Below are 25,145 nucleotides of genomic sequence, written 5' to 3' on the forward strand. Positions count from 1 at the left end.
TACAAACAGACTCTGATAACACTGAATTCTTTTGTTGTGACTGTAAGTGTTAAAAGGGAGTAAGTTACCATAGGCACATTCCTGATTACATTCATAAATTCTTATGGTTCAACGAGAGGGTTTTTTTCTGAGTTAAGCTGAAGAAAATTAAGATCTTTTTACTTGAGTCAGAACTACCCTGCAAATATTTTCCAAGGTATTATTGAAAGCGATTATCACAAAAATGACCACACTGACTTCCTTCATAAACACACGTTGATGGACACCCGGAGAAAAAAGATATTTAGTCGGCTTCTTCAACATACAGCCTTTCTTTGTATAATCTACACATGGTCCTGAAAATATGAAACCCCACCATTTAAACTGAACCACATGCTTTTTTGGAAGTATCTCTGTGCTTGAACATAGGACCACAAAGACAGATACACATTAATTTGTACCATTTTGTTATTGGCTTCTTCTTGTCATATTTAAAAATGTTAATTGTTGTGATTTTTTTCCTGTTGTTACAGTTCCCACTTTTAAATATCTTAAGTACTTTGCTGAGTGTTTTACATTATCCACAAAATTAAAAGCAGTAAAAGAAAATGACCAGCCCGCAGGTGACTAGCCCAGTGCCCTGCAGAAATCCATTGCACACCACTGGCTTTGGCCCAGGACTCCCAGCGGTCTGGTGTCTGCTCCCTGGAGCGGCATGCCCCGGTGGCTCTGAGGCTTTGCTTCCAAAAGAACCCACAGGCTTTATTTAGAGTGTGGACAGATACAGTATTTATTCCCTTATTCTTGCTTTATTATAAATTTTAAAGCCTTGTGTATGGTCCTGTTCATAAAGCCAACACATGCAGTGGCCCCCTCTAAGTTAGGCTTCAGATAAAATGGGGTTAAATCAGGCTATTTTCCAAACGCCTCACTTTCAGTTTTACTTGTCTTCATTTTCTTCCCTGCTCAACCACTTCACCAGCCAACTGCTACCGCATTCTGCTTTGGCCTCTGGAGAATTAGCAGTTCTGACTCCCAGCAGGTTGTCAGAAAGCCTGAAAGAAGTTATCCTTACCCTCAAAAACTGGCATGGAAATGAGATGTTATTTCTAATTGTCTTTCTTGCTTTTACTTCTCCTCTCCAGCCCTTCAGGGCTCCCACCTTCCCATCCTCCAGTTTCCTTTTCCACCCCTGTGCTTGGCAGGGATCCCTGCTCCATTCTGCTGTTTCAATAGCTGGAGCTCTACAGAACTTCTTGCTTTTTCCCACCCTCGACAGTGGAAACTGGTGTCGCTTGGTGCTCCCCAGGGGAAAATGCCACCTCACGCAGAACGCCCCTCATCGTCGTGCTGTGCAGGTCACCCGCGTTAGCTCACGGCCCGATCGTGTGCCGGTGCATGGGCTTTTGTTGTGACATTTTGTCACGGGCAATCTGTTCAGGCCTCAGTGACCGAGGTCTGGGGACAAAAGGCAGGGGAGGGCATGTCCCCACAGTTCCTTCTATACTGCACCACAGCTACGCTGGAGCTGTGCTCTGGTGCTGGCCGCTGCTGAGCCACAGCAGCAGCTGCTCTGAAGGGTGACGTGCCCCACGGTGCCGCCACCATCGCCCAGCCTCAGGCTTATGGCTGCCTTGTGCTACCCCAACCTCATTTTTATAATCCTGCCATCTGGTGATGGTCTCACTGCAGCTGCACACCCGGCTGCAGAGTCCTTCCACTCTTTTCACATGAATGGCGAAGCCACCGGCATGACCCCCTGTGGGGCCCGGCATGGGCTGTTGGCTCACTGCCAACCAGTGGGGCCCAGCCATGGTGGCCTGGCCCAGCGGGCAGCACACCGGGGCACCACACAGCGCAGGGATGCCTGCAGTTGGGGGAGAGTTTCTGCGGTTGCCCGTGTTAGTGCGGGCACTCTGATACCCAGCGGCCATGGCTCCAGGCGCACCAGCGGACCCTGACCTTGGGCCAGCCTCGCCCTGCCCTCCACCTTTTGAGCTGCTCCTGGGGGGGCGAGCCGAGCCCCAGGCCCTTAGGTGCGAGACAGCAGTTATAACCGCAGCCCTCCGGTTTTGGCCTGGTAGCTGCCGCCCTGTGCCCGCCCCGGGCACCCCAAGCCCGCCGCCCCCCGCCCGGGCCCACGGCCGGTGCCCCCCGCCGGGCCGCCTGCCGCAGGAGGGGCCCCGCCCTCCCCGCCGACAGGGGGGCGCTCTCGCGCGTGCGGCGGCGGGGCGCGGCGCAGCCGTAAGGAGGCACCCGCGCCCGGGGCGCCAGTGGTGGGCGGGGCGGCCCGAGGGGCGAGGCCGTGGGCGGGGCCGCCCCGGGACACGCCGGGCCGCCGCCGGCGGAGCAGGAAATGGAGGCGTAAGGGGCGGGCGGGCCGGGGCTTCCCGCGCCGCAGGGCTTACCGCGGGCCGGGCCGCCGCCCCCTCTCGCACCGCCCCCGCCGCGGCACGGGGCCCGCCTCAGCCCTGCCCGCCTGGGCCCGCCTCAGCCCGGCCCGCCTCGCCTCGGCTTGGCTCCGCGCTCCGCCCCCGCCGCGGGGCCGGCATGTGAGGCTGCCCGGCGGCGGTGCCTCTTGCGCGGCTGGGCCGGCGCGGCCCCCGCACGGCTCCTCGCTGCCCGCGGGAGGGGAGGCCAGGCCCGGCCCTGCCCCGGGGCCGGCCCTCGCCGCCGCCGCCCCGGAGCGGAGCGGTGGATGGGGCAGCGCGGCCGGCGGTGGGGACGATTGCCGCGGAGGAGCTGCCGCTGCCCGAGGGCTGGGAGGAGGCGCGGGACTACAGACGGGAAGGTGTACTACATCGACCACGGCAGCCGCACCACCAGCTGGGTCGACCCCGCGACAGGTGGGCGCGGCGGAGCCAGGGGGCGGGCAGGGCCGCTCCGGGGCCCCCTTCCCCCTTCCCGGGCAGAGGCGTGCCCGCCGCCTCCGCTCCGCGCGCCTGGCCCGCCGGGTCGGTGGCTGCCGCCGTCCCCGGCTCCGGCCCGGCTCCGCGGGAGGAGAGCGCAGCGCACGGCCCCCGCCGCCTTCCCCCGGGAGGGCAAGGGGCGCCCGGCGGCCCCTGGGGGGGGGTGCTGGCGGCAGGGCGGTGAGTTCGGTGCTGCTGTGTCCCCTCGGCTTCTTACCGCGCTCCTCCGCGCCCGGCGGGCCTGCGGTGCGCGCTGCCCGGGGAGCGCGGCTGGCGGGGGCGGGCAGCCCCCCTGTGCACCCGGCAGCGGCGCTGCCTCAGCGGGGGGGGGGGGGCGGTGAGGTGCAGGGGGGTCGTGGCGTCTTTGCCCACGGCTGTAAGCCAGTGCCAGTGGCCCACCTATGCAAGCCACGCTGCCATGACGGAGGTCACTGACTTGGGGGTGTTTCTTATCTCCCCCGTCTGCCTCCTGCTTACGGCCCGCTCTTGCTGCCACTTGCTCTGCGGAGCTCTTTCCTAATACCGCTCACTTCAGAAAGTAAAGAGAGGCAGCAGAGGGTCTGCTGTTCGGGACCCGGGTGGTTTGCCCAGCCACGCTCTGACCTAGCACGGTCTGGTTCCACACAAGGCAGTGACGGTAAGGCAGCGTGTGGCAGCTCAGACGCTGCATCGGTGTTGAAATCAGAGGTTTCTAAATTTCGCATTTAATGCTTTGTTAGCTGAAGTTCTGGGACGAAGCAACTCAAAAATGCGTCTTGATGAGCTGGAAATGCCAACAATCTCAATATGCAGTTTGTCGTTGGTAAATTTTCCCCACTTCCCCCATCTGACTGTGGGCATTCCCCTTGTTATGGGGCAGCTGGTGTGATTTCTGAACTTGCATTCCTTTTCCCCTTGGCCCAGCAATCGGTTCCTCAAAGGGGCTTCCACTGTTGGTGAGATGTCAGTACTTTGCCTTCTCTCCAGTTCTCCTTCGGTGTGTTTTTGTGAAGCATGGAAGTGAATGATTGTCCAATTTTATAAGATTTCAAGGAGTGTTCTGCATTCCAGGAATAATCCCAGTGTGTACTATATGCAAATGTAACCTGCTGCCAGGTGGGGGTTTGGAACTCGTTTTGGGGCTTCTGTTTCAGTAATGTGGTTGAGAAGGGCTAGTAATGCAGGTGTTTAAAGGTGTGGGGGTTTTAACCACCGTAAATTTCAATGCAAACTTACATTAATGCTTGCCTGGCATCATTGTTTTGTTACAGAGATTGAAGAGAAGTGAGAAATCAAATGGGCCTAATACAGGCTTATAAAAATTCTCATATGTCCTTGGTTAGCGATTCAAAAATGACAGAATTAACTAAATGGGTGCCTTATTTACACATGTACTGAGCTGTCACAGAGCCACTACCTGCTCACCACCATTAAAGGAGAATATTCAAACACGTACTGATAACTCTTATCACATGACATATTTGTTGTGCACATAGAAATACACCTGAATACACATGGCCCTGACTGAGCTTTGCATCGAAGTCATCTTCCAGTAGTGCTACCAAGAAAACGAGCTGTGTTGGACACTCTCCCTGAAAATCCTCAGGTTTTTAAACAGTTTATTGGTCCGACACTAAAACAGCTATGTGACACAGCACTTATCCATCACCTGGGGGGCCATGTGCTTGTAAGAGTTGAAACCCTGCTCTGACAACCAGGAAATAAGTTTCTCTTCCAACTAATTACCACTGTCTATGAAAACCAGCTGATGGGGAATTTCAGATCAGCTCAAGTCATGACTACTCCCTGCAGTAGTGAACTAGGTTTTATACAATGTTCACTGAAATTTATCAGTGTAATTTAAATATTTGTAAGTTTAGTCTTCTAGAAGTCATCTATAAAATTGCTGCAGCTCAGAGGTTGATTTCTGTATTTGCTACAGTGCTCTGTGTGCTGTGCTTACACATGCTTGTCTTTTACTCAGCAAAAAGCGATAGATACTAGGAAACGTGCGCGTAAAACTGGAAGTGTGAGGGATGTGGAGGAAGATGTATGTGTTGGGGCTCCTTCTGAACCCAGTTGCTTGTCAGTGAGGCTGCACCTTTGTGATACCTCATGGGTTTATTCAGGCAGCAGCAACTGGTAGCTAAAGATAGGACAAGAGGTTTTTAAACCTTCCCTAAATCTTTCATTCTAGATTAATTTAATGGAAGTAAACATAAGCAGGGATACCATCTAGCTTCAGGGCATGGGCTTGCCCTTTGTTTTTGTGACAACAGTTGGTGTCAGGGTTGTAGTCCTGCTCCCTGAGGTTGGTTCGATACGCTGCTAGGGAAGCAGGCCTGGCTGCGGGTGCGTGCAGCGGTGTCGGCAGCAGGGAAGGGGAAGCGGGGGGTCTAAGGTGAGACCTCAGCAGGCCTCGGACAGTGTGAAATCCAGAGTTGGGCTGGTGAAGCTGGTGGGTTTTCCACCTCTCATGTGATGCATGACACCAGTCCTGCAGATGGGCTATCAGTAAGCGGTGCCGTTAAAGTTTGCCACCACGAAGTCATGGGCACCTGGTAGCATCGCTCCTGTTAAGCTGACTTGAGTGATGCTCAGATGCCTGAAATCTTCAAGCAGCTCTTGAATCTTAGAGCACTCTTATCTTGTAACTTTTAAGGGTATACTAGACTTCAGGGAAGTCCTGGGAAGCCTCTGGATGTTAGTGCATTTTGAGATACTGTCTAAAGTTAAATAATCTGGAGAAATTTGTGATTTAACTTTTGCTGTACCTGTGATATGGTGTAACAGAAAAGTCTTGAGGTACCTTGTAAGCAAGAATTCTGGGTTAGAAAAAGCTGTAAGGCTGTTCTGGTGACCAGGTGGGGGTGCAGAAAAATTCAATGGATGCTACTGTAGTTTTCCTTGTGTAAAAGGAATCTCATGTAGCTGACTTCTTTGTAGATTTGTTTGAAACTAGGTATTTCAGGACTCGGATACAGTGTAATGGGAGATCAGTCCTTACCGAGCTAGGGAAAGAAATTTGTCATTCCTAGTTTTGAAAGCAAACATGATCTTTCAGGTATGCACCACTACATACCATTAAGTAGAACATGCCAGCGAGTTCTCCCAGTTGCTTTCTTAATGCAGAGGGTGCGTCTGCACTCTTAAGCTCCTGTGCTGTTGACCAAACAGAAAGTGAGAATAGTGTCTCAAAACATTAACACCAGCTGCTGGCTGTCCTTAAACACTACTGTGAACACCACACAGAAGCGCCCCGAATGAGATTCCTGCTCTCGTCAGACATGAGGGTTAGCGGTGGGTATCTGGCTTCCAGTGGGTATGCTGTCCTTGGGTTCGTTGGGTTTAGAAGCTCTACTCTCCCTCAAACTGTCTTGGAAAATGATAGTTGTGGCTTGGTTTTTTGGGGTTTGTGGTTTGTTTTTTTTTTCCTTGCCTTTCAATTCAGAAGCTTCCTGAGCACTGAGGATTTGGGGATGCCTGATAATCTGCCCCATTCTCCAGTGTTTGTGTTCTTGTGCTGTGCTCTTCCTATTGGCATGGTGGTCTAAGCAGTTTTTTCTAGATTGTTTTTGGTGGAGCTGACTGAACTTCTCATTTTACCCCAATCACAGACTCCTGTTGAGGGTGAAAGCTAGTGAAGAGGAACACTTCTAGCTTAAATTTGGTGAAGGTACTAAACAGCAGCAGGCGTTTTCAGTTTTGGTGGGCAGCAGTTGATGGCCCTACATTTCTTGAAGGCTGTTATTGATATAAAGGGTTGGAGGTGTTTATTAAATGAAAGCCCAGATTCTGCAGTTGCTCCCTGAAATCCCTTCATACTCTATACGGAGGTTTCTCTAGTCTGAACCTCCAAAGTAGAGCTTTTGTAAAGAGAATTAGGGAAGAGATCTGCCAGGGTTCAGGGCCAATATGTGCTTATGTATGTTTTGTCACATGAAGACCTTATGCATTTAAAATAGTTAGGGCCACCTATTTACTCGGGAAGGTTCAGGTTTGCTGACACTGAGGATCTTACTGAAGAAAAGCTGGGCATGTCATATAGAGAGCACAATCATCTAACCTTGCCCCTCTAGATCTGCCTTCTAGGCTTGGTGTGAAATACTGCAGAGTATTTTTTTCCTATACATTATTCTAATCTTCAAGGTTTTAATCTTCAGTCTGCTCTGCAGAAATGTGAGCATCGTGCTAAAATTTCATGTGTAACTGCCCGTTACTTGGATTGTGTGCCTATAGCATACCTATAATCACTGATATAAAGCTAAATATAGTTAACTTAAATGTGGGAGTTCTCCAGAATAAAAGGGGCTAGAAGAAGGGAGGGCAGTGAAAGGCAGCAAGAATAAAAGGAGCTGTGCTTTTCTGTAGATGAAAATCAGTAAGCATAAGGAGAAGAAAGAAAAAATTCCCAGAGATGGAGCATTTATCTTCCGTAGGTGTCTCTTTCATCGCTGGCAGCAGCATAGGTCATGCAGTTGAAGGCTGCTAGTTTGATGCCTGCTGTTGCCTTTCTTTACTGATAGCTAGGCAAACACCCTCTCGTATATATGTGAATCTGCTGCTTTCTCATGTGTATACGTTCCCCAAAATAGCTGATTATTATATAAAGAACAGGCAGTTCAGCGTGTGCCCATGGAAGCTATTGATAACCATTTTACGTGAGTATAGAGGTAAGTGATGGAAACGTAGTCTTCATAGCCATCTAAGTGCTATCTCTGGGAACAGGTGTCTTAATGTGTAGGACTTGTGCTGTTCTTAGGTTGGGGTTTTTTTTCCCACAGTAAATGAAAATGAATTGGTTTATATAAGTGCTAATATGTAGGGAGACAAGGACAGCAAGTAAGATTATTGTGACACTTGTATTTTTTTTAATGTATTTATATCAAGAGTCTTTCAAGAGGAATTAACACAAGCTGCACCTGTAATTGGAAAAAGTGGATTGGAACTGAAATCAATCAGACCTCTTAAGTTACAAAAAATCAGACTTCGCTGTTTTGTTTTTTGTTTTTCCTGAGACTCCCCAGACAAGCCTTGTAGTAGGCTGTATGGGCCGCTTTGAAGGCTGCATGGACTGCCTTCAGAGCCAGTGCGATTCCTCACTTGTGTAAACTCGCTTTGTACTGGGGAAGGTAGCTGGAAACAACAGGTATGATGCTTTGTAACAAGGACATCACTGCTAAAGGTGTGGTATGCGCACGTGTGTGGTGTCAGAGGATGTTGGCAGTGACTTTAGAACTGCTAAAAGCACCATCTTACCTTACTTCCCTGTGGAACATGAAAAAAAAAACAAAACTGAAGCTTTGTTCAGCTCAGCAGCTTTTTTAATGCGTCTTGGGGAATTCTGAGTCTTAAAAGATCAGAATTGCTTTTGAAGAAATCTCTGTAAATCACACTGTTTAGAAATATGTAGGTTGAGCTTCATCTTCTGCTCTGGCAAGGTCATTTTACTCGCAAGATTAGTCCTTTAATTTTGCCTCGTAGACTGACAGCTTGTGAAGTTAGTGACACTGCCACGCACTGGAAGCTTACTTGGCAAGGGGATCAACAATTTCATCCCTATGTAGGTCATGTATTTTCATATCAAGGTAGTTACCCTGATCTCCATCCAGTGGAATGGCAGAAAATTGGCTGGTAAATCCCAGAAGACGTGGGTGTGGTGGGTGAGAGATGGCTGCTGTGTTGGTCACCTGGGGTGGGTGTCTGGTGGTGTTGCTTATGGGGCACCTTAAGCTGCTGTTAAAGTTCTGTATCTGCGCAGGGAGTGAGGTCCAGAAGCAGGTCTGACTGAAAAATGTCGGTTTAGTGTCTGGCTTTATTTTACAGAAGCAGTTGATGAAGACTGTGTATGCTCATGCAGAAATTTGTGCTGGCACAGCTAGGGCTGAGCCGGAGGCTGGGAGGTGTGGGAGCGGGGCTAGCTCTGGTGGCAACCCAGGAATGCTGCTGAAGGTGTGCTTGTGAAACCTTCCCCAGGCACTTGACCTGGTCAGGCCCTCTGCCAGCCCAACCAAAGAGGTGTTCCCAGAGCTAGAGGTGCTTAGCTTTGTCCCACGATCTCTGAGTTTTACAGGGAGAGTGGATTTTCACTTGCTGGAACCCAGATGAAACCAGCAGTGGGTACAGAGTATCTCCTAAAGTTTTAATTTGCACTGGTGTCTTCACAGCTAGCGCAGTTATGGGAAGATGAGTTTGCAGCAAACTTTTCCATGTCTGAATCTGATTTAAATTACTCTAGCTTGTGCCAGAAAATTTATTGGAAGACATGGGAAGACTTGTCCAAAAAAGTTTACTGAAATAACTTGTTCCTGAAGAAGTGATGCATGGCTGAGGATGGTCCTGTTACTGACCTGCTATATCACCTTTTCAGACTGGGCTCTGCTCTTATCTCCGTTACTGAAGGAATCTATTAGTAAATGATTGATTCATACTCCGGGCTCCTGAAGGTGACTGCACGTTGCCAAGGCTAGCCTTGCACTCTGCTCAGCATGCCAAGGAGCGTCACCACCCCACAATGCGTTCCTGCACATGTTACGGAGACTCTGCTGATCCGCCAGGATTGAGATGTTCTGGGCTTGACTTGACACTCAGTTGTGTCAAGTGTGGGAGAAATTCAAGTCTTTCTCAAAGAGGGGGAGAGATCATCCAGCTGGCTTGGGAAAGCCTTGCTGATGTTCTCTCTTTGCTGGGGCTGGCTGCCTGAACCTGGTGGCCTTGAGTGCCTCACCAGCAGGGTAGGTGGTAGCTGAAAAAATAAATTAATAAAGGGTGGTGGCAGCAGCTAGGCAAAGGCAGGTGGAGGTATGTAGACTAGTGCTTCTATATACACATATATGAGAGCTATGTAGATCGACCACTTCCTTGGAGAGCAATACTTCTTAGGCTGGCTGGTTGTCATTCATGAGACCTGTTTAGTAAGGTTACGTGCTTTGCTTGTGGTAACGAAGACTTAGCATTAACTGCCCAAATAAAACCCAGAGTTCCTGTTCACAGAGCCTAAGGTTACTGGCCCCCCCCTCCCTTTTAAGCTACATGCATAGATAATTGGCTGAACAAACAACAGACAAAACTGCTCCCAATAGAATAATAACCGCTTTTCACTGCCACTCATGCAGTCAAGTGACAGCTGGAAGACTCTCTGGATAGTCACAGGAGGTTTGGTGTGTAACAGGAAGATGCAGAGAAGTCAAATCCTACAGCTGTCAGCGTTCTCTGGATTTTCATGCTTTTGGGTGGATTCTGCTGGCTTGGTTTGTTCTCTGTTTATACTTGTACTTACAGCTTCCACCCCAGCCACGATGTTCTGCAACGTAAGTACCCAACACATTTAAAAAGCAGATGAATTGCTTTCTTAATCTTATAGAGGTGCTGTGGGGATTAATTAGTTCTGACAAAGTGCTTTCTGGCTGAGATGTCAAGCTGATGTTTCAGGACTAATGGTATTGTTCAGTGAAACTAGTTTTCCTCAAATGCCTAATCACTGTTTTAGAAGAATTTACTCTGTGGAGGAAATCTTTATTGATTTAAAGCACGCAATGAACAGTATTGATTTGCAAGAGGCAGTCATTCATATCTGCTCTATGTGGAGTTGAGATGCAAGGTGGTCACGTAACTATTTTGAACTAAAATGTAAATGAAACTATTGCTTAAATGATCCTGCAACGACATGCAAATTTCTCACAGGTGAATTACAACTGCCTTATTTGCCTTGTACTCAGAACAAGGGCAGTCCCCTACTAAGGAAAGGGCTCTCCGCTATGTCATCCCTCACAACCCTGCCACAGGGAGGATGCCCTGCAGAGGAACAGCAGTGGCCAAAATAATCTTCTGGACCCTTGGAGCAGCACGGGACAATATAGGTAGCCCCAGAACTGCTCTGTAAAGGTGGGCTGTGCATAACTGCAGCTAATTTTGCTTTGCCCAGCACAACTTTTGATTTCATGTGGCATCTGAGCCAGCTAAGCCTCTGCAGCTGCTAGAAGACATGCTGGTGGCCCAGCCGTGCAGGCTATCTGTCCCCTTGCCCATGCAGCTTCCCAGCCATCCAGTGCATGAATCCTGCGGGATGTCCTTCGAGGGGCTCAGGCAGCTTGGCACCATGGGTTGGCAGCAGCAACCTGTTGGGCCGTGGCACCTGACCCCTGAGTGAATGGGAAGAGTTGTCTCATGGACAGCTTCATCCTAGACACTTAAAGTTCTTGTAGTTGAACTGTTTAAAAGATGGAGTATCTTTCTGAGCTGCTTATCCAAATTACTTCAAAGGGAAATTGGGTGGGGATGGTAATGGAAAGTATTTGACTGTCACGTGTGGTGCAGCTCTTCCGATTATCCAGTCTGTTTCCTGTGAAGTATCTTGGGTTGGTGGCCTGTCTTTGGGTGGTGCTGGGTCAGCCAGTCTGATTCAGGCTACAGAGAAGCTTGTAGTAACCCCATCAGGAGGTGGAGTTTATCATACTCATGTGGTAGAATTGGCTTGCTCTGCAGCTGCTGAAATGCAAGGGAGGAGGTGCGTGGGTGGGCGTGGGGAAGCAGGCAGCACCCCAGGAATGGGGCAGCGCTTGTCCCGGGCTGGCAGGGATGGAGCTGTGCTTCTCGTTGCCCGCATTGCAGCGGTGCACCTGGGTGTCTCATGGTGCTCCCAAGCTGGAACCTCTGCGCGCTGCAGTGCTGCTTTCCCCTGAGGGGAAGTCTTCAGCCTGTCTCCTGCCTGCTCCGTAGGGCTCCTGTGGTTCACCAGGGGTTTGTTTGGATGTCTGAGGGAGCATGTGTGTGCCGTGCTTCTGCATCTGACATCGCTGATCTGGGAGATGTGACAGTTCTACTGCAACAGTGCACACGGGCTAAGGTCTGTGCTCAATTAGTGATGCTGCTCTATTTTTTAACAGCTGTTTGATTGTTGCAGGGCTCTTTGGACAGGCCTTCGCTGTTCAGACCTGACCTTTGTTCAGAGTGGTGCCACTTCTCTTCCTCAGCAACTGATGTGACTTTGGTTCAGTCTTCTGGTTGCTGCTTATGGCTTTTGCTGTTTTGATGGGAAGAGAGGTGCTCAGCTAGCCAGAGACTTTTTTTTTTAGAAGGTCTCTGCTGCTGCAGCAGCTTCTGTGTTCTTTTTAGGGCTTTTCCAGCGGCTCCCTATGACTAGTGGAATGGTGCTAATGATGCTGCTTCATTGACTGCTGTTGCTCTGAATAAATCCCCATACAGCGGGGATGGAACCTTTCCTCAAGGGAGTACTTGGTATGAAAAGGAAGTCTTTTTAAGATAAAATGGTAAGGCTTATCAAAATTGGGATGACCTATACTGTATATAGTGTTCCAGATGAGTTTTTTCTTATTGAATTCTGTATAACATTTTTCTGTTGCAGAGTTTTGGCATGGTTAAATTTGAAATCAAATAAGCACTTGAACAGGCTTTTTTGTTGGAGCATGTATGTGGTGATGCTTGGGTGTATTTGATTAGTGGTGTGTGTTAACCCTGCAGAGAATAAGGAGGTTAGACTCTTCTGTTCTGTATATTATTCCACATTTCTCAACATCTGATCTCTCCACTCAGTTGTCAGTTCACCCACTTGTTTAGGTTTTTCTGAAATTCCTTGAAGTTATCTCTACATCCAGCTAATCCAAATAGCTTGTCAGCCAGCAAGGCAGTAAGCCAGACTTGCAATTTGTCTTTTCTTGTGTCACTAGTATTTCACACCACAAGATCTAAGCATCAAAGTTAAACAATCTGTTGCCTTGATGGGATACTGACTATTTAATTTTACGTGGACACATACATAGAAGGCTTTAGGCTGTTTAACAGCTAATTCTTAAAAAAATAAGCTTTCCAATATTCTAGACATAGGCGGATTTGTCAGGTGAAGAGATCTCCTTACAGCCCTCAGTGAGTGTTATTCTGCCTTATTTTAACCCATATAAGCAGGAAGGGGAAATGTCATGGCTGCCACCATGTCCCGTGGCTTTCTGTTGCGCCAGGGTTTTGCAAGATGTCTTAGATTCCTAACTTGCCTGTTTTTTGCTTTTTAAATTTGAATGTGGAAGCTTCCAGATTTAACTTAAATCCAGTTTGTCAAATATCAGTGTGATATCTTCTCAGTTGAGGTGGTTTATAATTCTCAATAAAGGCAGATATATTGTCATATGTCATCTGTTAATTATTCATAGACCATTGTACAGCATTGCCCATGCAACTGGCTGGCTACTAATTAAATTTAGAAGATATTTTCCATCATGGTCTTTGCTTGATGCTAAGAGAAGCATAACCTGAATATAAACACTTTCTTGAAGCACATGTTGTTTGCTTGCCTGATCTCTTATACTCCTAGGGCACTACTCCTCACTTCCTTTTTAAGATTTATTTTTAGGAGAAGAGTGTGTGGGTGGAAAGGGAGGGGTATGTGGCCAAGGAACATGGCTTGGTCATTTGCGAAAGGGTTGCATGGATAAAAATCTCAGTTTGCAAAGACAAATTTGCAACTGAACTGGTCACACAGAGTCCTCCACTTGGGCTTGTTTTCGCACATCCTTTGTGAATGCCACTCTTATCCCTAAAGCAAATTTTCTGTGTTGAATTTTCTCATCTTTATTCTCTATTTGTCCAGTAGTCTGTAGCTAATACCCCATAGTGCTTCCTGGTTTATTTTCTATCTGCTTCCCAGACGCAGGCTCTTGCAGTTTTGGATGGTAGTTCTGAACAAGTTGTCTTGCATCTTCAGTAGCTTCAATGGCTGGTGGTCCCTTTTAGTCTGGCCACTATGGGTTTTGAGTCAGGTGCTGCAGTGGTTCTTCCTTCCCATCAGAAAAAGATCCCTTCATTATCAGAGGAAGGCATGACTGCAGCTGAATAAACCAGTTCACAGCCTGGTTTAGACGTGTGAACAAGCAGTTGACTATTTGGGGGTGGGAGGACTTGTGTCAGGCCATGTCCCATCATGTCTCCATGGCTGCTGCCAAAGCCCTCGTGCTCTATCGCAGGGCAGCAAGATGGGGGCTGGGACTCGACGGCTGCTCCTGTTTTCTGAACAGAGCCAAGTGATACCAGGCCCTTGAAAGAGGAAGGCAGCTGGTGCAGTGAACTCATTGATGTTTAGGGTTTTGCTGTGCAGTAACAAAAGTGAGAACAGTCCAAGTGGTAATTCATAGCCGTAATCATTCTGCTTGTAAATCAGCTTGTGACAGTTGCTTCTGATGGGGTGCTGCATGTTGGTAAGAGTTGATTTACAATCAGATTTATCACAGAATAGATTTGCAGTGAAATAACCTAAATTAAACCATTTCAACAATGACTTTTAAAGGCGTTATTGTTTGAATTACTGCCCTGGAGTAGCTGGGCAGATGTGTGGCACCACCTCTCTGAATGGCAGTAGTGCCTCTTAACAAATACATCGTTGAAGACAGTCTGAAATGCTGCTTTGATCCAGCTGTTTTGTGACCAGCCTAGATACCTGACAAAAGGTATAGGGAATAATGGAGTTATCTCAGTATGAATGAAGGATTTTACAGTAGGTGTTTTATTATTTATGTTGCTTCCTAGATGCTTGTGGAAAGGTTTACTTTCCCTTAGCTAGTGTCTTTGCAGTCAAAGGCAAACTGTTGACCTGTCATTTCTTGCCTTTGTGTTTCCAGCTCTGATGCTCGGAGCGCTCCTTTTTGCAGTGATTGTTGCTTCTACTTTCTCCCTCACAAGCTGTATAACATTGTTGCTTAGGTCTCTTATGGCCATGCTTACAGGGTCTTTTAAGCCTTTCATAAAGTAAGCATTTTGCCTGATGGGTGAAGGAGGTTTACAGAGTGGGTGGTTTGTTTTTTTTTTAAAAAAGGCAAGAAATACACTGTAGATAATAGATTCCAAAAAATGCAAATTTGTTTAAGCAACTCCTTAAAAAGAAGGGAGGGAGGAAGGAATTGAAGATTAAAACCTGTGTTTATATACATGTAGAAGCTGGAGGCAAAGCAATCCATTCATAAATATACAATAGGATTTATGTCATGGTGAGAAGTGCTACATGCATATTCATGTGTAATTTGCAAATCCTTTAGCGATTAAATACTTTACTCCAAACTCTAGAACTAAATAACCTTCTTGTTGAAATGAGATGTCCAAAGGCTCTAATGCTTTTCCAGTGGAGGGGAAAGGCTGGGTGGTGTAATAGATCTGATACTCTAATTTTCACTCTATTAAAAGATTTTTCGTGTGCTTTGGGCATTATTTTATTAGGATAATCAGTAAGTCTTGAACAAAACATGTGATGTAGAGACTTGCAAGAAATATTGTAAAGCTTATGCTAAGAACAGCACATAGGCTTGGAAATTTGTTAGGATGTTTTTCTCAACAGATTGTAATGTCAAATACCTTTGTGTAAACTTTCATATTCTGTAGGTAAGGAAGGATGCAGATGAGCAATAAAGCTTGGAGTGTCGGTGTCTGAAAGTAGCCTTTGTACAAGTGAAGTGAATTGGCTTTTTAAAGGATGTAGCCTCAGTTCTTCTTATAACTGACATACAATGCTGATGCTTTTGGTTTTCAAAAGCTTTGAAGTATTATAGATGAGTATGTACCTTCCAACATCATGAATGGGAAAAATACTGCTATAGAATAATGTTTCCTGCAGCTTGGGTTGTTATGGCCGGTGCAGTTTCTGGATAGGGTGAGGTGATGCAACTGGTTTATCTTGCCCTTCAGTCATTGCACTAAATGATACTCTGCAAACGGACAGCAACTGACAGGTGTCCTGCTGAAAAAAGAATTCAACGTATGCCTCTGATACTACTGTGATAAGATAAGGTTGGGACTTGTCATGTGATTGTGTTATATGCTCTGTGCCTGCCCTCATCTTCCTTGGGATCCTTTCCTCTAGATTCACCAGCTGCTTTGCTTGCACAGTAGACTGGTGGCCAGGTAGTATTGGACTTCTGTGATAGCAGGTGTTTCTGTATCGCTCTGGTCAGTTAATAAAGAACCACAGTTTTTTGTATTAAAATTCTGCTCAGGTCTTAAAACTGGACCTAAGCATATTCAGTTACATAAACCTAAATTCTCTGTTTATGCTTTGGGAAAGTTGTGGTTTATCCTTGTATCTGGACCATCACAAGTTGTTGCTTACTGCACTCTTCCCTGGTGTTCCTGATGGCTTGTTCTGGAATTCCTCATTTTGTAGCTTTAGGAGCTCTTTCTCCTTTGTGCATCAGTTTTGCATTGGGAAGAATATAAAGTACATCCATGCTGGATGGGAAAAGCCAGCAAAGTTCTTGCATTCTTTCTTCCCCGCTGAGGTTAGTCCCTCCTTGAATGCTGTGTTGTCTGATTTGGCTTTCCTGCTCCTGTTCTGGGATGCTTTAATTCAACTGACAAGAGAGCAGGGCAATGCACTCAATTAATTAAGGACTATGTGTACATTTTTCTGGCTGGCACAGGTGTAACAAATTGCCCTTTTAGTCCTGTTTACTTGTTTTATGCATTCAGTCACAGGTAGGTTCTGCTGCTTGGTGATCAGAGAAGAGCCCTGGATTCCCTGTTGCTCCCTTGTGTTGTGATCAGGGAGGCAGGTAGCAGAGGTGATGTCCCTTTGGTGCTTGGGGGCTCTGCCGTACAAAGCTGTACTTCAGTTGATTTGAAATAAGGTTTGCAGGTAACGGAAAAGTTGTTGCTTTTACAATGAGCCCTGAGACTTTGTTGTTGTCTGCCATGTCAGAGTATCAGTGTGTCTAAACTGGTGGCTAGTCACATAAGGGGATGAAAATGCAGCACTGGGTACTTGAAGAATATGAATTGGTGTAGTTCCATGGAAAGGGCAAAACAAATCCAGTCCTTAAACTGACCCCAGAGTGGGTGATTTCTTGGCTTTATATGGTGGACACTTTGTTCATCAAGCAGTTCAGGTGCCGATGAGGGAATAGCTGATGCGTGAGGCATGATGTTTCTGATTACTGTGAGGCTGTATGAGCTAGTTTTATGCCCATATTTTGTATGATATGTTAATGAGGAAAAATAGAAGGGATGAATAAATTAACAAACCTCACTTTTTCGATGAGCGCTGCTCAGGTACAGGCTGGATGGAATGTGAATTTGATCCCCCCACACACACACTCCCTGTTAGTAACCATAAGTGGTTGCCGCTGGCTCCCTCTCAAAAGAGCACAGTGAACCATTGCTTACAGTATTGGGACCACTTATGCATTTGCTGGTGTAAAAGGGTAAAAAGCTTCACCCTAGAGCTTGGTTGTGGCTGGAGTCTATAGTTTAATCTTGCCTTCATGCAGTTAGCAGTCTGGCTGTGGGCCTGAGCACAAGCCCCACTGGCAGGGCTGCAGCAGGCTGAGGAGCTGCCTGAGCCTTCCTGCCAGGGGAGGTGGCTGTTCCTTCAGCCCTGGTGCCCATCCATCTCCTCACCAAGCTTGCTGGCACACAGAAAACTGCTCCCTCTTTGTCTGGGCCCAGTTTCTGCTGCTGCAGTAAGCTGAAATGGCCCAAGGACTGTCTTTTGCAGCAGTGACCTGCTGGGTGGGAGCGACCTTCCTGCAAAACATGGTTCTCCTAGAAGTCACAGCTTGCTCCTGAGCTGCAGTCCATGCAGTTGTGCTGTGCTTGCCTGGCACTGCAGGTGGTGAGCATGGGTTCAGCAAGGCAGCTGTGTCACTTGTAGTTTGTCTTTCAAAGCAGACAGCGTAAGTATCAGATTGATGCTTTCTCAGTGCCACGCTGTGGGCTGTAATTCCATCTGCTGCGACATTGTGAAGGTGACACCTAAAAAGGTATGTACTTCTTTCTGGATGTCCTCCCTGCATCTGCTGCATGCATAGCTGGAGGTGCCATTTTACCTGCATGTTGGCCTTGCTCAGCTCAGGCGCCTAGCAAAACACTCACTATTTTTCTCCGAAATGCTCTTAGAGTAGTTTTGAATGTCATATTTCATTCATCCTAAGCACAGCAGTTTCTTCAATATCGCTGTCCTTTGTCTTCTGTGGTCTGGAACAGTAGTAGAAACATCTGTTTATGCCATTGATTTGGCAATTATTAAAAGGACATTGAATAAAGGAGGTTATTAATGGAAAGGAGGAGTGTTCAAAGACCTCTGCCAGTAAGCTCTGTTTTCAATAGTTCTGCAGATTCATCACTGATTTTGGAACTTGATAGTAAGTTGATTCTCTGGATCAGTCTGTAGGTTAACTTAAAGACACCAGACAAGGGCAACAGGAGTATTTATTTTGTTTCCCAGAGAATTTCATCTTGGTCTTTGTGGATGAGCTGAACTGTGAATAATGGTTTATTTAGCTGAGCAGATGGGAATAAGTTGATACACATGTTGAGAATTCTGCATTGATGGTGTAGATCAGCGTTTGAGTAGAAATGAATAAAATGGATGATACAGTGAAACTATTTCCTGAAAAATCACTAGCATGGGAGTTTGCATTTCATTCAGGTGCTGATGGTGAAGTAGTACTTAGTTAAGCAGCAGATTTCAAACCTATAAGCTCTTGTGATAGCTTGCTTAAGACCAGATGCACAGTGCTATAAGGCACAATGTCAGATCCATTAAACACACATCCTTGACTTAGAGAAGGATGAAAATGAATAGCTGAGATATTTTAGGTAATTGCCTTGAGCAACAGCGATGGTTGTATTCCAACAGCTCCAGTAAGTTACAAACAAGCTACAGCTGAGGCTAGATCAGGGAACTGATAGTTTGCACAGTGCCTGGCGTAATTTTGTTGGGAGAGCAGCACACATGGTGTGTGCAGGCTGTACTCCTTGGTGTCTGCCCTGAGCTCCCTTACAGGAGGTGTCTGCGCCCACAGAGGTCTGGTTCTGGTAACACTTCCCACTTCCCCAGCTGCTTTAGTTTTACCTGAAGTATCTTACCACGTATTGGTTTTCACTGAGTAAGCCTTAAAACAGGGTTTCACTCATTCAGCTGCTTCTTACCCTTTGGCAGCTATAAAAACTACAAAAACTGATAGTTATGGAGAAAAAAATGTTATTGAGCGGTCTTGGAACAAAATGGTATTTTACACGGTCTAAACAGCCACTCTCCCCTAGGTTTTTCCTTTTCTTGGATGGGTGGAAGAAGGGAAAACCTCATGAAAACATGTGATAAGCTGGACAAGGATGTCTTTAACAATGTCAGCTGTACAGGATTTGGATTGTACATACGGAAGACTGTCTTTGAAATACATAGTTTTTCAGAACCTTGCTCTCTAATTTCAAGGAAAGGTCCTCTTTATGGTAACTGGAGATGAGAACCTAAAGGTATAGAGAGACATACTGTTCTGCAGTTTGACATCTCTTGACATATGGGCATCTCCTTGTGGAGGTGTTAGGTTGCAAATCTAGTAGCAGTGATTTAAATAGTCAAATTTATCAGTACTTTATTTTGTGAGCAAGGTGGATGCATAAAAGAGTTGAACATAGCAGTTGAGTTGCTAATTAACTTGGCTCTTAAGTATGGCTTTTTGGAAAGTAATGCTGCCTTTTGTTCCATTCCTCCCAGAAAGGCAGGGTGTGCTCTGGCTGATGTCTCTGGTGACCTGGGGCATGAAATGCCCCACAAGAAAATCACAGGAGTGAAACGTGTTGTGCCTTAAAGTGCCTGCAGATCCTGTGACTTGTTTGCTGGGGTGCTCTATAAGGAGGGCGTATTTTGTGAGGAGAGCGTATGTGTATCTATACCATCTCCTTTTCCTGGTTACATCCCCTGCATTGAAAACTGAAAAAGAGAAAACATCCTGTTACAGACGAGCAGGTGCTGGGACTTGGTATGGTATAAAGATAGATGTGATTCCCTACTATACCTTGCTACATTGGTGTGGTGTTTACTAGATGTTGACCAACTCCAATTTTCCAAGATGAACCTGAAACTCTTAAAGAGTTTGTGCCTTCTCCTGCTTCCCCTGACTTGAAGGGCAGAGAAACGTGAAAATGGAGGTGATTTGGCTTGACTTGTTATGAAGCCCCTGAATAATATTTTGCATCTTATGCACCAAATGCTTAAAATCCTTCTGTTTTGCTGTTCATGTTAAGTAATCAGGCTGAACAGCAATGCATAGAAGGTAAAAATGGAAAATCCAGTGCCAAGTACATCCCTTTGAAAATATAGCGTAGGGTATAGGTATATGATTCCTTGGTGTATATATATATAGGGCTTTCCGTGGGATGGAGACATGCTGTGTAGACTAAGCCAATTGCATTAGGGGGGATGGAAGTCACCTGCAAGTAATGTTTGGATATTTAGAGATCTGGGAGGCTGAAGTGGAATCCTCAATGGCAGAAACTCTTAAAAATTAGGAGTGCCAGAAGTGTCATATAAACCACAGAAGACAGCTATTGCTCTCAGTTTTTATATGAAAAGCACCTAAAAGCTTTGTTAATACGTACAGGAATAAAAGGAAAAGCCAACTGAAGTGCTGAGCGCAGGCAGAGCTGTGTGGCCCGGTTTAGCCTTGCCAGCGGCCGCTGTGTGGGTGCCACAGCGTGGAAGGGACCCGGCCTGAGCTGCAGCCCGGGGGCCGCTGGGCGCCTCGCGGGGGGCACGCTGGGCAGGGCACAGGCGTTGTGCTGGATCTGCCCGCCATCAGTGGGAGCAAAACTGGGCACTGGTAAATGGAGACAAAATGACTGAAGCGAAGAGATGGCACCTCTCATGAGCCACGGTGTTGTCTGTCTGGCAGACACCTAGGACGGGGATCTCCATCTGGTGTGGGCTGGGCCGCCGAGGAGCAGCTGCTGCCATAGGAGCCAAGGTCCCTGCCTGCCGGAGTGCCGGGGCCCTTCTGCCGGGATTAAACCCACAGGCAGCCGCAGTATGGCCGGCAGAGCCGCTGGCTCTGGTGGTGAGCTCTTTGTCTTCACAACCCATCACCTGCATGGCTGCTTTTTCCTCTCTAACGTCACTCGTACAGCCTCAGGATATGGCTTAAACGTTGTGCTGTACTCTGCTTTCAGATGCTCGGAGTGGTAAGAAACGGAGTAAGGATTTTAAACACCATTGGGGGAGCAACATGTGCAACTGGGGGTCACACGCAGCCAGCCAGACTCTCGCAGGGCTCAGCTTTGTATTCAGATGCGCTGGCCTGGGAGCTGCAGACATTCCAGATACTTGTGTTCATTTTGGCTGTATCCAGGCACGCACTCACAAAGAGCAAGATGCGTGCAGTGAAGTATAAATCCCATCCTCTAATGACTCAAAGCACTGTTGTGTGCGCATACATGCTTAACAGATTGTATAATTAGCTGGCTTTGTAAGCAGGCAGCATGTATGATTCTTCAGTAGTTATCTAGAAATCTTATGTGGTGTAAGGAGTGTATGCAGGTCCTTAAGCTTGTTGTATCCACGCAGCAGTGACTGCTGGGCAGAGGAGAGGGGGCTGCATCCCCCGTGCCCGGAGGAGACGGGCTTCCCAGGCCCAGTGCCATCACCTCTGCCTTTTCCCTGAGCCCCGGGCTGGCAGGCAGCTCTTCCCCCTTGGCTGCCAACGCTGCTTTGGCTGGCTGCTCTGGGGGTGTGGGGACAGAGTGGCAGGGGCTGTCCCCAAGGGCAGCCTCCATGCAGCGCCCTTGAAGACGGGCTTGCCAGATCGCGTAGCCGCCTGCTTTAGCCTGCACAACGTGAGCTATGACTAGAGCCCTTCTCTTGGCCCACAAGTTTGGTTAAAATCATGGAACGGTTTGAGCTGGGAGCGGACTTAATGATCATCGAGTTCCAACCCCCCTGCCATGGGCAGGGACACCTTCCATCAGTCTTCCAGGCTTTGGCTTGGGCTGCAGCCTGTTTTTATATCAAAGATTTAATTCAGAAACGTTAGTCCTGGAGGTCGGGAGCCTGGTTGCAGAGTTACCCTGACCCTGCAGCACAGGCAGTGCCGGGCCTGCTGGCAGAGCAGCTGCTGCTGCGGTGCTGTGCCTGCTTGCCCTTGGGAGAGGTGTCGCTCCCCTGGGAGCCGGCTGCCAGCGAGGAGGAAGGCTGGCGGAAGGCTGGCATTACTGCTGCGGAGGAATGCGACAGGTTGTGCCGCTGTCCAGGAGACGCGGAGGGTGGGAACGCGCACCAGGGCCCAGGGCTGCGTGCTTGGGATTTCACTGGAGCCTGGGAGGAGCCGGCAGGGAAGCGAACATGACCTTGAAAATCCTTATCAAGATGAAAAGGTGCAGTCAGCGAGCGCATTCCTGCGCTGGCCACGCTGCGCACAGTGTGCGGCCTGGCTGGGCTGACAGCGGGCGCTGCGGCTGCAGAGCCCCAACAAACAGCTCCTTGTCATGTCTTCAGGGGAGCGCGCCCCGCAGCCGGCACAGGCGTCCCTCGCTGCCCCGCAGGGCTGGCGTGAGCGAGGGGGGCGTAAATCTGAGGGACCAGCTTCTAGGCTGACAGCTTCTATGCACTTCATTTATAAGTAATAATGAGTCTGAAGGCAGCAGCAAGGCGAAGTCTGGCAGCTGGAGAAGATGGGCCACTGGAGAGGACCAGTTTTAATTATGATTCCATGGCAGATGAAGCTCATCTACGAGTTTGGTGCCCAGAAATCTGGTGAGCAGCCAGACAGCTCATCACAACCAGCGAGAGAGGGGGTGCAGTTTTCCCCAGCGCTGCTTCTGTTCCTAACACTCCTCTGTCGCTGGCATGCTATTGACTGCAGAGTCCCCCTAACCCTGTAGGTAAATTCACTTGGCAGAAAAGTCTGGGTGCTCTGCTGTAGTGTTACTAAGTGGAGGCAGTCTGTGGAAGGGCTTGGAGGGTGCAATAGGTGAGGGCAGAGCTGCTGGACTGGGAAGAGGAGCAAGGAAAGGGTGCGTAGGGTAGAAGGTGGTAGAGATGCTTTTTGTGGGAGCAACAAACCATTAGCCTGGCTCAGTCGCTGATGTCTTTGTGCTGCAGATGAGACACAAATCTCCCTCTCTCCCCTGTACTAGGATATGTCCTTGTACAGTCACATGCTGATTCAGGTTAAGAAACTGCATCGCCTAGAAATTAATCCTTTTTTAAAATACTTTTTGGGTGCATTTAATCCTGAAGTATGTCCCAGGACAGCATCATGGTACAGATAGAGAACTGTTGTAGTGCAAAAAAGAAATCAGCGCTTACTACTATGACTATGAATATGTGCTGCAAAATGATAAATGCTTCATTCCTGAAGAAATTGAAGTGCTGTTACAGCTTGACTGTGACAGTGGCGCTTTTATTGCTGAGACTGCTGCAGCTTGGGGAGCAGATACTTTAAAATGCATTGGGCTTTTTTAAGTCCTCTTGACAAGGATAGAGTAAAAACATCTCTCTCTCTCTCTCTCCATGGCTATATGAACTTGCTCTTGCATGCTGTGTGTTTTTTGTTTGGGGAATTCAAGTGTTCACTAGTGTCTTTTAGATAATTCCTTTCTAAATGCTTAGCTTAGAGCATGTGGGCAAAAATCTTGTCTTGCTTATCAAATTCAGATCCTTTCCAGTTTTAGAGGGTCTAGATGTGTGCTAGGAATTTGGATGTGTGCTAATGATCTTGGGAAGTCTGCTTGTAGCTACTGTGGAATGGTGTGGCCTCTGCTGAGAGAGGGAGCTTGGCTCACTCCTGCTGGCTGGGGCAGTCCGTGTGCTGTAGTATGTGAAGACTTGTCTCGCAGTTGAATGAGCTGAATCAACTGGCTGAGGAGTGTGGTGAGTCTTGCTGTCACCTCCGATGATCTTGTGGAAGTACTGCTTGGTCCTGTTGAGTGGCGGAGGTGTCGGAATTGATAGACTGGTGTGTGCTGTGTCTAGCTGGGTTACAGAGAATATGCTGCATGTCCACAGGCTGCTCCTGGGCGAAGCACAGGATGGCATGAACATGCCATTTCTCTCAATACTGGTGGACTTAATAGCCAGCTGCTTTGTTGGTCCGAGCTTGATGTCATAACCCCAGCTTTTGTTTACTGTGATAGTTAAGATGAATGCAGCATCTTTGTTTTTTTCTTACCCAGCTTGAAAGGCTGGGTTGAAATGCAGCCTGTTTGTTGTGATTCACCTCCTTTGCTTCCTAACATGGAGCAATTAGTATGGTGGTAATGAAGCTGGTGTCTCTGCTGTCATACCAGCCAGGAACTTGAATGAAGTGCAGAACCTTCAGAGACTTTAAGCTAACTTTTTTTTTTTTTTGTCAGGCTATCATAATAAACCTTGAAAGCACTAGTAATGAGACAATAACCACCAGGCATTCTGTTACAATTAAAATTGAGGGAGGTTAAATGCCAACCCACCTACTAATATCCAGCGCAGAGTTTGTGACCTGGGTTTCTGAGGAGTGATTTGCTTGCAGGACCACTGGCTTGCTCTCAGCTTGGCTCTAGCAGAATGTTGGTTGTCTTCTCACAAGGACCTACATCTCGGTCACTTAACATGGATGTAGGAGGTCCTGTGTGTTCTTGTTAGCTCTGCCACTTCCAACGGCCAGTACTGTTGAGGTGAAACTCTTTCCTGTACTATTGCATTGATGTCGGTAAGGTTATAAATGTCGTTACCAAAGCCAGAATTTAGTCTTCTTGGGTTACTCTGATTGTATTGTATTTTGTTTTATGAAAAGTTGCAACCTTTTGCTCTTTCCTGAGAGGGAGTGCTATAAATCTGGACCTTTTTTTTTAAATGTGGAAGAAGATTGCTATTTTTTTCCAAAGTTTGGAGGCATTGCTAGCAGAGTTGACTCTCTGGAAGGGTGAGAGACTGACTATGGTGAAAGATGGTTTTTGTAACAGTAAGAAGCTTCAGCACACCAAAGTGAAGATATATGCTAAGACCATTGACAAATTATTTCTTTTGTCTAGAATATTTCTGATTATGAAATGTATTTCTCATACATTTCAAAGTATGTTTTATTGCTTCTGAAGGGAATTAGGGTAGTTTACTTAACTTTCATGTCAGGACTTGATAATCTTTCAAGGTCCAAGCAAGTTTTACACATCTGTTGTATAAAGAAGTAGGGATGGGATGAGTAGGAATACAGCGATATCAACAAGGCATAAACAGTCTAAGGTGTTTTTTAGTCACCTTCACCGGAGTGTATTGGAAAGAGGAAGGTTGTTCCTTTGGAAGAAGGTTCCAGTGCTCCTTTCTCATACAATAAAGTAAATTAGTAGCTAAATATTAGTAGTAAGACTATGTAAGGTGTGTCTGCGGCACATACCTAGACCATAAATTGTGCACAGCAGTGGTGAAGTGGTATGTATGCTGTTTCTTCACTTAGTGGAAAGAAATGCTGTGCATTTTGATCTGAGGAATAACTAAAGAGCTTTTCATTCCTGATACCTCTGTAAATGTGTACTGGACGT

The 25,145-nt window shown here is 47.3% G+C and overlaps 1 protein-coding gene across 1 annotated transcript in view; it reads left to right on the top strand.

Annotated features, from left to right (window-relative positions):
* Positions 1-2,505: 2,505 nt before the first annotated feature.
* WWC1 (WW and C2 domain containing 1) overlaps positions 2,506-25,145 on the top strand; it is a 73,789-nt gene continuing 51,149 nt past the window's right edge. Inside the window, exon 1 of the mRNA XM_037398911.1 lies at positions 2,506-2,825. Within this exon, the coding sequence (XP_037254808.1) occupies positions 2,678-2,825 (148 nt within the window). The 5' untranslated portion in view covers positions 2,506-2,677. The remainder of the gene's footprint in view (positions 2,826-25,145) is intronic.

The sequence above is a fragment of the Falco rusticolus genome, chromosome 8, assembly GCF_015220075.1.
Source record: "Falco rusticolus isolate bFalRus1 chromosome 8, bFalRus1.pri, whole genome shotgun sequence".
Lineage (NCBI taxonomy): Eukaryota > Metazoa > Chordata > Aves > Falconiformes > Falconidae > Falco > Falco rusticolus.